We start from the raw sequence: 12386 nt of genomic DNA on the forward strand, positions 1-12386 counted from the left end.
GTAGACGCATCCATGGTCAGGTTCTCTGTCTGGATACAGGTGGAGGAGACAGGAGCAGCATTGGCACTAGTGATGCAGCCTTTCCTAACCATAGCAATTATATTATGACTCTCTCTTACGGACTCTTCTGTTCGCTGACTCTTCTTGGTCACTTAGCCTCTGGCTTTTAAGGCCTCTCCTTGCCAGCCTGACTCCCTCATTAATCGCATAGGGGGAGGGTGATCACTGGGCTGATCAAAGATGATCGAACAAGGCTCGAACAGTCCCCAAACACACAATCCCAACTGATCCCGTAAATTAAAATAACCTGAAAGAGAAAAAAACCACAAACATCCAAAAACCAAACAGTCAAATAAGCTGACTCACCCCAAGATTAGTACTCACACTTTTTTAGTTCAGCAGGGGGATTTTCTTCTCTCCCTCTCAATCTCCCGTTTGCTACCATGTATAAAAAATTGTTCTCATTCACCAAGCTTACAAGCCTACAGCAAGTTAATTAAAGTCAACTGAGTGAAAAAATAATTACAGGAAAGTAAAGATGGGAGAAGCCCAAACCCATAATTTAGAACCTTTTGAGGTTTATGTTTTTGTTGAGAGGTGGTTTACTCTTTTTTTTCCCTTTTCCCTGGCTCCCTCTTTATTCGCTTATGGTGAATTTAACAGACCTTCATTGGGATAAAATAATCATATTTTCCCTTCAGTATATGCGCATGTCGCTTGTAGCTTTCATTAAACGTTGCATATTGAGAGGACAATGTGTGATGTAACCCGATGGAGTCCTGATCCTGAACAGGGCCTCTGATATATGATATAATGTAATTATTAAATAATATTAATAAGATAGGTGTATTCACAGGAATGTTAGGATGTCCTCTATGCCTTTCGACTCTGTTTTTAGTTTGAATAAAAACTTTTAAACAAATCAAAAAAAAATGGAGCGGGATCTAGATTTATCTTTTTTTTAAACAAGGTTCTAGTTGTTTTGGAAGTCAGCATTTGCTAAGGGCTTTCTCATTCTGCTCAAAATGGGATTTGTAAAACTCAAATTTAGGCACACCATTGTGTTGTAAATCCTAATAGAGATAACTGTGTGTTCTCTTAAACTGCCCCCAGCAGGCTCAGGAAAGGATAAAACATTACTGGTTATGACGGTGTTTCTCAAACTGGGGTCGCCGCTTGTGTAGGGAAAGCCCCTGGCGGGCCGGGCCGGTTTGTTTAGTAAGTCCCTCAGCCCGCGCCACTTTCAGCAGCTCCCATTGGCCTGGAGCAGCAAACCGCGGCCAGTGGGAGCTGCAATCAGCCGGACCTGCGGACGTGGCAGGTAAACAAACCGTCCCGGCCCGCCAGGGGCTTTCCCTACACAAACGGCAACCCCAGTTTGAGAAACACCGGGTTATGACATGCTCCCTAAATAATACAATGGGAATCTAAAATTAAAACATTTCTAAGAAAGAGATCTATTCTAAGAAATATAAAATGCTGAAGACCATTCTACAAATAACACCACTAGTGTATTCGTCCTCTGTCCCTGGAGTTTAGTCATGCAACAGCATTCTTTTGGATCTTCTCTCCCCTCCCTCCCTTTTTTTTTTTTTTAGTTTTAGTGTAAACATTTCCATTTAGTCTTTCTGGTTGAAATTGAATAAATCGCCAAGCTACAACCCCTGTCTCACCCAGCTATCATCACTATTTAACTATATATATATTAGGCAGGATCATGGTGTCTGAATCTGCAGATACTTAAGTGCTGAAATAACAAGACACTTAATCTTGTGCTTATCATTAAGCACAAGTAGTACCATTGATTTCAGTCTTTTACCTACGTGCTTTGTTGAATTGGGGCTTTAGTACCAACTGTAGTGTGTTCTGTGACTAGCCCCATTCCAAATTTCACTGGGATTACGTACAGTAATAAGTGCTATGCCTGGTAGTATTTACAGAGCTGAGCCTATAAACTCTCTCATAGATCTTAGAGAAGGAATGAGCTAATAGTTCATATAGTCCACGGTCCTGCCAATGCCAGCCAGGTCCAAGCTGGGTGTTTTGTCCAAGCCAGTTAAAGATGACCCAAGCACCTGGGTCATTACTTCTCTTAGGATACACAGCTTCCTTAGGTCAATATGCCCACCTAGATTTATAAATGGGATGCATATTTGGCCTACAGTACAGGCTGTTTTAGAAAACTCATTTTCCTATTGAATGATGCAGAAACCTGCAAACTGTTTCTGTCATTCTCTCCGTGTTTTCTATGCAAGATGCAGCTCATGCGATCATTTTCCCCACATTGTCACCCTTTATGTTTTCATATTGTTTAACAAGTGAAAAATAAAAAGTGACACATGCTTCAGTTGGAACAAACAGGCTGTTAAAAGGGGGGTTCTGTGCAAGTACATTCCACTGTATGATCATTTTCCCCAAATTATACTTTTTTTTAATATTCCACATTTTCCTCTAAACAAGAGGAAAACACAAAGTGATATATACCTTATTAAAAACAAACTAATGGGGAAGAAATTTACCAGATACGTGCAATTAGATTCACTGGGGTGATATGTAGATCAACTATTAGCTCTCAATAAAAAAAATCAACCTGTCTTTACAAAGGGATATTGAAAAATAAATGTTGTATGTGGGTGTGTTATCTTTTTACCTCTTGTAGATGGTATTATAATGGAATGGCAGCTGAGAAGATGAGACTATGAGTGAAGAGTGTGTCTTGGAGATTGCATGCAGTTCATTTTCCTGGGTCAACAGTGGATTGGTTTGAGAACAATAATTATGAGGCTGACGTGTATGTTCTCCTTCATCTTGCTGTTTGGAGCAGCGGGGCTTGTCGTCTTCATTCATCTGCAGGATCCAGAAGACATAGTTCATCAGCAGACACCAGGTTAGCATTCCAATTTCTATCCAGTAATTTTGTCCTGTATCTTTGACACTCTTTACATACGTTACAAAAGTGATGTGAGCATAAATGTTCTCTGGGACTAATATTTCATTTTTTATAAGGCCAACCCTGGGACTAAATATTTGCTCAGAATAAATCTTGCTTAAAAATCAGACTCAATAAAGAATGTCAGGTTATGCGAGAATGTTTGCTTTGTCAAGGATGTCAGCTTGAATTGGGGCAAATTCTGCTCTCAGTTACACTGGTGTAGATTCACAATAACTCCACTCACTTCACCCATACAGATACATGCCACCCAACCTGCCATTGCCCAGTGGGGTGCATTGTGAGAGACAGACCCAAAATGAGGGACACATGAAAATTAGTCACTCAAGAAACTGAAAATGTTGTGCGATTCAGTACTTTAGTGTGAATAACTCATGATTCATTATTTCTGATGTAATAATTTTCAACAATGAGACTTTGAGGAGTCCATATCTCTGTGGAAAGTAGGTAACTTTGGGACTAAAATGAGTGATGTCCTTCACAATGAGGGACAGTTGACGGGTATGCACAGATATAAGCATGGGATTCATGTTGACAAAGGGCTTGTCTACATTGCCCCATATGCCCCCATGTAGAGCTGCAGCATGCACTGAAGTGTTTCTCTGTAACTGCCCCATTGTAGACCCTGTTAGTGTGAACTAAAACGTCCACCAGTCGGAACTATGTTAATGTGAAGTAGGTACGTTTTAACTAACACTAGCAGGGTCTACCTGGGGAAGTTACAGAGCAATACTTTAATATGTGCTGCAGCTCACACCCCTGTAACCTGCACTGCGGAGCCAGTTAGACAAGCCCTCGGTTACATATGATACCTCAGTGGTGAGCATACAGTAAGCAGTATAAAATCCTAGACAGAGGGATGCCAATGGAGTTACTCTAGATTCACTCTGGTATAACAGAGGGCCGAGTTTGGTCCATTGTGTTCTTTTATACTGTGTTCATTTGATTAAATATTATTTCTGTTTGCTTGTCACAATTAATGTGCAGTTGGTTATATTTTGTATATTTTAAAGGCAAAATACTGCTATCATGTTAAAGGAGCTGCGCCCTGACACACAGAATCCTGTAATTGTCATTACATTAAGTGCTACCCTCTGCATCCAGGCTTATTAAGTGCTTGTCTCTGTATCATCAAACATACTTAAACATTAATATATTTGTTATTTAGACCAATTGCACTCTAATTTTGAAAGCAGCCACTCAGCCAAAACTGTGGAATAATGAATCAAAACTGTGCAATTGATTGAAAGAGGAGGATTTGCCAGTCACGTCACTTGTTTTTTTTTTAATATAATTTTGTATATTTAAATGCAAAACAACTTACATATTGAACTGACATAATGGGCTAAATTCTGCTCTAAGATATGTGCCTATAAATCCATTTGAAGTCTATGGAAGCTGCGTGTACACATTTGAAAGAGAACAGGGCAATAAGAAGAAACATTTGAAACAGATTATGACATCATGTGCTCGTTGTAATAGCCCAGCTCACTGGATTAGTTGAGGGTACACAGAATGTAGGAACTGGCCCACAGTTTTTGCAGACACCTGCAATACCTAGACACAAAGTAGCTTATCAAGGGCTTGTATTCTTCACCTAATAATATGTTTTGGTTTTTACAGTGAAAGTAGATGACCCACTGTTGTTAGTAATATAGGAGAAAACCAGATATGCTATAGTTATTTCCTAATATTATATGAATTCAAAAAGAAGTCTGTGTAACAAACTCTAATTCTGGGTCATGTCATCTCTGCAAATGGAGGATGAGCCAAAACCACAGCAGATATAGCAGTGGGACAGCATCTCCGACATGGCAATGTTTCTCCTTTTCCCTGTGGAAGGACCTCCATGGGATTAAGCTCTGGAGATGTGGAGGAGATGGCTCAAGGGTGAAAGGGTTTGTGGCCAGGGAACTGACCCATCACAGCAGCATACTCTCCAATCCAATGGCAATGTTCATCACACAGTTCTCTAAGACTTAGATCATGTCTGCAAAATAGGGTTGTTAAGTAGCAAGGCTCTGCCTTCATTCTGTACTACAACAATAACAAAATCCCCCGTGAAAAGTATTCACATTTGTAATTAACTTTTCCTTAAATAAACAGAACTCATGTTAAGCATGAAATATTTCGAAAGAATAGGTAGGTGCATGAAAATTAATTCCACAATAACCCTGGACAACTCCCTCTAAAATAAAAGAAAATTTTCTTTTTCTGTAGCCTGTTGGGATTAAATTCAATCCTCGGATGTACAATATAAAGTTCCAGGTGGAAAAGTTTTGACTCTAGCAAATATGGGGTTTTATTTGCACACAAAAAAATAGATGCAACAAGCACACTAGGTGGGAGTTACACCTGCAGTATTGATCTGTTCTTGATGCCATTGGTTACTACCGGTTGGACATCAGAATTTCATAATTTTTAAAAAAATTGTTGGTTTGCGTTCTGCTTATGAAAGTCAAGAACTTTACAGCACTGGCTTCAACTAGCCCTGTGTAAGCTTTCCCATGCTTCTCTACCATTGCCTCTTAGTCCTGACCTATTGGACCATTGCTCTTCCAATCATGAGCCTCTCAAGCACTGACTGCTGATTGTGACCAACTATGAAATGATTTTTGAGATAGACATAAAGAACCGGATGAGGCCCAACCCATTTACACTTGAGACACCAATCAAGGTTTGAACAGAAGCATCCTCAGAGATGAAACTATCTCAATAACTTACTAGATTCTCATGGGCAGGGTCCTGTGTATCAGGGCCGGCTTTAAGCCGATTCGGCTGATTCCCCAGAATGGGGCTCCGTGCCTAAGAGGGCCCCGCAACGTCCGGGGCTGCTGGCGGAGCGGGGAAAAAAAAAGCCGCGTCCTGCTTCTCTCCCCTCCCTCCAGCACTTGTGCCACCATACAGCTGATCAGCGCAAGCCTAGGAGGGACGGGGGAGGAGGAGGAATGCGACGTGCTGGGGAAGAGGCGGGGCCAGGGCGGGGATTTGGGGAGGGATCCAGTGGGGCAGTGAGGGGGCGGGGCCAGGACGGGGATTTGGGGAGGGATCCAATGGGAAAGGGAGGGGGCCGGGGCGGAGTTGGGGCGGGGGGGGGTGCGAGACAATTCGCGTCCCGGCGTGGGGCCCCGCACCTGCTAAAGCCGGCCCTGCTGTGTATGGTTGTAAAATGACTATTCTAAGGGGGGCTGTTACTTCCAAAATTGTCTAATCTCTTGCTTGATTCACTCACCCAACTCCCATTTACATTAATGGACGTCAGATGGAGAGAAGAGCATACCCCCTGAGAGAAAGATATTTATAAAATAGTTACATGGTTTGATTTTCAGAAATGCAGGCACCTTCAGCTGCCACTAGACTCAGGAGCTTCACATGTTCAGCTCCACTGAAAATCAGGGCAATTGTCCCTAAAGCACAATAGGCACTTGGTAGAACATAGAAAAGACACTGTTCATTTCATTAAAAGAGGAATTACCATGTTTCCTTATTGTGCACTGTGTTCTATGGAAATCAGTCAAGAGAGAAACACCAGGTGTGCTTAAAACGATGTTTTCCCTCCCTCCCTCAGAATAGCTCCTAAAAATATTAGTTTCTTTTAGAAACAGGATATTGCTGTAATTTGCTTACATAATTGGTCCCTCAATAGAACTGAATAAATGTATGTGTCATTATATTATTTAGGCCAACAGATTCTATACGACAAAGTTTTGTTTACTGGTCTTTGCTTTTGTATTTCCCATGTAGTTACTATGTAGCTGAATGCATTTACAATCTCATCTGCAATGCTGTGTGAAATTCAATAAAGAACATTTTTTCACCCAAAAAAAGAAGCACAGTAGAATTTTGCATTGACCAAGCAGACATTTCTCACTGCTAATATGTTCAGTCGTCTTTAATTTGGAATAGTGTAACTTCAGAAACAAGATTAATAAAAATATGTTGGTACTTTAGTTTTATCTGTCTCTTCCAGAAATTGTTCTTTATTGTTTTAGTCCAAGCAAGCATGATGGCAAAACCTTGATGTACTATTTAAACCAGTATAAAACTACAGTCATAAAACTTTAAGTAATGCTTACATTACTTTCACTGAGCAAAGTACGCCTGACATTAGCTGTTTGTGTTGATTTGTTACTATTCATTTATTCTTTCCCCGTGCTTCACATTGCTACCTAATTGTGATGCTGTACTGAGAAAGCAATATCAAAGTAATTTTCCACAACATTAGTTACAATTTTCTTCTGATCTTTCGAGTGAAACAATCCCATCCTGTTGGCTTCTGTGAACATATAAACCTTGATTACATTTATCTATTGGAAACCAATGCTTACAAAGTATATGTGCCCTGGATAGTGGGTGTATAGCCTTTTTTGCTGATTGACAAATATTCTGTCTGTATAGTTATATTTATGTAATGCACTTCACTCTGAACAGACATGGCTGTGACAGACAGCCATTTATCGTGGACAAAACAGATTTCCCAAGCCAATACACTGAATTCAATACATATTTCTCTAGTCATTACAGAGACAGTAACTTCACTTATGATAGACACTTAACGGGCTTTTATGGAGAGTGTTATTATGCTGAACGTCAGGTGCAGGGGGCCTTGTATTGAGAATTGGTATGAAAATGAGATGGTCATGGAGGAAGTAAAGAAATGTAATGCCCTGTCACGGAATCTCAGCAAACCTTCTATACGTCTAGAGAACTTCTGCTGATAGGCACTATATATAAGTGCAATTACATTATTAATTATTAATATAGGACTGCCAAGCAATAAAAAAAATCACAATTAATTGCACTGTTAAACAATAATAGAATACCATTTTTTAAATATTTTTGGATGTTTTCTACATTTTCAAATATTGATTTCAATTACAACACAGAATACAAAGTGTACAGTGCTCACTTTATATTTCTTTCTGATTACAAGTATTTGCACTATAAAAAAAACAAAAGAAATAGTATTTGTCAATTCCCCTAATACAAGTACAGACGTGCAATCTCTTTATCATGAAAGTTGAACTTACAAATGTAGAATTATGTAAAAAAAAAAACCTGCATTCAAAAATAAAACAGTATAAAATTTTAGACCCTGCAAGTCCACTCAGTCCCACTTCTTGTTCAGCCAATTGCTCAGGCAAACAAGTTTGTTTACATTTCCAGGAGATAATGCTGCCCGCTGCTTGTTTACAATGTCACCTGAAAGTGAGAACAGGTGTTCTCATGGCACTGTTGTAGCCAGCATCGCAAGATATTTACGTACCAGATGTGCTAAAGATTCATATGTCCCTTCCTGCTTCAACCACCATTCCAGGGGACATGCATCCATGCTGATGACGGGTTTTGCTTGATAACAATCCAAAGCAATGCAGACCGACGCATGTTCATTTTCATCATCTGAGTCAAATGCCACCAGCAGAAGGTTGATTTTATTTTTTTGTGGTTCGAGTTCTGTAGTGTTGCTCTTTTAAGACTTCTGAAAGCATGCTCCACACCTTGTCCCTCTCAGATTTTGGAAGGCACTTCAGATTCTTAAACCTTGGGTCGAGTGCAGTAGCTATCTTTAGAAATCTCACATTGTATCTTCTTTGCATTTTGTCAAATCTGCAGTGAAAGTATTCTTAAAAGGAACAACATGCTGGGTCATCATCCGAGACTGCTGTAACATGAAATATATGGCAGAATGTGGATAAAACAGAGCAGGGGACATACAGTTCTCCCCCAAGGAGTTCAGTCACAAATTTAATTAACACATTTTTTTTTAAACGAGCGTCATCAGCATAGAAACATGTCCTCTGGAATGGTGGCCAGAGCATGAAGGGACATACACACGTTTAGCATATCTGGCACATAAATACCTTGCAATGCTGGCTACAAAAGTGCCATGCAAATGCCTGTTCTCACTTTCAGGTAACATTGTAAACAAGAAGGGAGCAGCATTATCTCCTGTAAATGTAAACAAACTTGTTTGTCTTAGTGATTGGCTGAGCGAGAAGTAGGACTGAGTGGACTTGTAGGCTCTGAAGTTTTACATTGTTTTGTTTTTGAGTGCAGTTATGTAACAAAAATATCTACATTTGTAAGTTGCACTTTCATGACAGAGATTGCACTATAGTACTTATATTATCATATATGAGGTGAATTGAAAAATACTATTCCTTTGATCATTTTTATAGTGCAAATATTTGTAATAAAAAATAATATACACTTTGATTTCAGTTACAACACAGAATACAATCTATATGAAAATGTAGAAAAAATCCAAAATATTTAGTAAATTTCAATTGGTATTCTATTGTTTAACAGTGCGATTAAAACTATGATTAATTGCGATTAACTTTTTTAATCACGTGACTTCACTACAATTAATCAACAGCCCTCGTTATTATTATTAAACAGTTAAAGGGTGCCTTTATGACCCTTGCTAGCAGAAAGGAAACTTTGGGGTAAATCAAGATACATTTTCCTAGTGGTGCACAAGCAAGTTATAAGTTAAATTCCCCTGACTGCTATCAAGACTTACAAATATAAATCCCCTGCCCATGATGGGGGATTAAACACTGAAAGATTTTACATTTGTGTGAAATATTCAGTAATTGCCACTGCTCTCATTGTCTTGGAGCCTTACAATGAGCCAGCAGGACGGCCTATCCATCATTACTGTACTCAGCAGTAAACCTCTTCAGAAAACGACATGCTCCCCAACGACTGGGATTTATAATGAAGAAGCTGATATAATGCCACTTTAACACTGTGGTTAGTGCCTGCAGACAATGTTTATTTCAGACTCTTAAAACTAGTCAGAACTCAAATCTGGGACAGCTGTGATAGTGCAGTCTCTGTCGTGAAAGTGCAACTTACAAATGTAGATAACTAGGAAAAACTAAGTTGTTGTGTCACCTGAGAGTCAATGCAGTTGATCTAAATGGAACTGAGGCTAAAAATTTAGGACTGGGCTAAAAATTTGTGAACTCTGGAAGAGCCAGTCAATGGCCTGGCGACAGAACTATGGTAATCAATACTAGGACCACTGCTGTAAAGTTGAACCAACTACCGCATCTATGACTTTATGGAAAGCTTTTTCCTCTGGAGACTGAAGTCAGAAGACAAACACCTTTAGAAACAGATTGAGTGTGGAAAATTCATCCCAAAAGTTACCAAGATGTGCAAACGGGGGTAGAATGAAAATTGCTGTGCACTATTAACTATAGTTAGTTAATATAGCTACCAGGCACAAACTAACAAAAACAAGCCCAAGAACCATACAACTTGGCAGAATCGTTGAGTCTGTGCAGTAACTGTACTATCATTGCTTCATCCAGTCAACTCTTACAACACAATACTGCCTTATTTTCATTTTCTGCTTCACCAGTGGAGATAGGGGAAAAGAGAGCGGGGGGAAGAGGAGAGGGTAATTGTTATAATAAAAATCAGTGCACAGGGGAGCCATAGTGCAGCAGTCTGACTATATATCACAGCAGCCTTAGAGCAAAGACCAATATTGCCGCTGCATTGTAATTCTCTCTTTCTTAATCACTTATTCAGAACACACACACACACACACCTACACCTTGTTACTTACAAATTACAGTCCTGCATATATCACTCCATGATAACTGTGCATTTCCATAATATTATCCTACTGTACATTGCACTACTTGTTAGTCATACTAGAAATTTTTTTATCCATGACAATGCAATTGAAAATAAAATATAATTTCAAAACTAATGTGGCTGCAGTTTACAACTTTTCTCTGGTATAAATCTAACCTGCCTCTAGCATCCATCCAAACCATATGCAAAATAATCTGGTAACTGTATATCAGATGAATGTACTCCAGGCTACATTTTTTAACCAGAAGAGGCAGTAATAGTAAATATATGGAATTAGTTCAAAGAATGGATGCACCTTCTACAGCCACATTTGCCATTCTTCTCCTCTCTGCCTTAGTCATCTTTGACTGAGATTTTCCCATAGTAAGAAGCTTCTTCCTTTCTGCCTTTAAATCTTGATCCAATCAATTTGCTATTATTCTGATTGAAAGAGAAAGACCTACACGCATCAGCATTGAGGTAAGCACTAGTCCTGGGAATGCTGTAGTCTACACACCATTGTGGATATGATTCATCTTCTTTCCTTGATGCTAGCAATGGTTCTGGTTTTGACTGACTATGACCCGTTTAGATGTTGAAGCAAAGTTGTGCCAGTTCCCACATAGTTGCTATCTACAATAAGGTCATAAAGTTGGTTAAGTAGATACAAAGTAAGTATCTTTTTGATACTTTTTGACAGTAGAGTTTTTAAACAGGAGATATGCAGGCTAGAGCCCAGAACAGGCATTCCCAATTGTTTTCATTGTGTTGGAACACAATAGAGAGATTGTCTCATAGACCACTTGCCTTCACCTTCATGGTCACTTGGTCACCTCCTCTCAGTCCTGATTCCATAACCACCATGTGACAACTACAGCAGTTATTGATAATGTGATCTCAGGAAAGTGCTTAATATTTTTGTAATTTTCTATCAAATATGGCTTAGCTATGGGAGAGCCAGTATGCTGGAACTGAGCAGAAGCCCTCAACTTGCAGCTTCCGCAGGTTCCCCCCCGCCGCCATTTGCTGTGCGTAGTGACTCCTAGAAACTGACTTGTTAAAGAAGGTTTGTTTTTTTATAAGCCTTCAGCAGTTGACACCTCTTTGTTATGTCGGGCAAAATCAAAAGCGACCTGCCATAGTTGAGCTGCATTCAGTTATGGTGCTTGGCAACATGACATAGGCAAAATCAACAATGCTGTGATGTGTCAGAAAAATGTAAGAATGACGGCTTTATGAAAGCATGTTTCTAAACAATCACCCGGCATCCTCTAAAGACCCTTTCCAAAGATTTCAAAAGAAGTTACAGAAAATTACAAAAGCTGATCAACAGTCCTTAATTTTCACTCCATTACATTTTTATTTAAAAAAAAAAAGAGTTTGTATAATTTGCATAGACAATGTGATAGTGAAAGCAAGTTTCCTCCCATTTGTCAGCAGTTAATGAATTCAGCTGTGTTTCACATGTGGACATAATTTTAAACAATTGTAACTAAATTAAAAAACATTTTCAAGTGTATTTCTAATTGTGCCATTTTAATTTTTTTTATACTGTTTCCATTTCTCAGTGCTCTTAACTTTCTCCTAAAAGCTTAAACAAAACCTTATCCCTCCACCAGGGTCACCCTTTCTCATTTGATAAACATTCATTTTCCCTTCATGTTTCTAGTGGAGCTTGAAATTAAAGCGGCTCTTTTTTTCTATTACTGTTTTGTTTGTACACCTGGATCGTCAGTCTCGATTAACTATTGCTTTAGCACCAATGAGGGGAGCAGAAGAGGCCAAATAATTGATTTTGTATAGGTCCTACATCAGTAGTGGTTATGGCTGATTGTCATTT

The 12386-nt window shown here is 39.2% G+C and overlaps 1 protein-coding gene across 1 annotated transcript in view; it reads left to right on the forward strand.

Moving 5' to 3' along the window:
- The first annotated feature begins 2687 nt into the window (after positions 1–2687).
- CHST8 (carbohydrate sulfotransferase 8) overlaps positions 2688–12386 on the forward strand; it is a 205609-nt gene continuing 195910 nt past the window's right edge. Inside the window, exon 1 of the mRNA XM_026652869.1 lies at positions 2688–2887. Within this exon, the coding sequence (XP_026508654.1) occupies positions 2728–2887 (160 nt within the window). The 5' untranslated portion in view covers positions 2688–2727. The remainder of the gene's footprint in view (positions 2888–12386) is intronic.

This window comes from Terrapene carolina, unplaced genomic scaffold (genome assembly GCF_002925995.2).
Source record: "Terrapene carolina triunguis isolate 2854851 unplaced genomic scaffold, T_m_triunguis-2.0 Scaffold130, whole genome shotgun sequence".
Lineage (NCBI taxonomy): Eukaryota > Metazoa > Chordata > Testudines > Emydidae > Terrapene > Terrapene triunguis.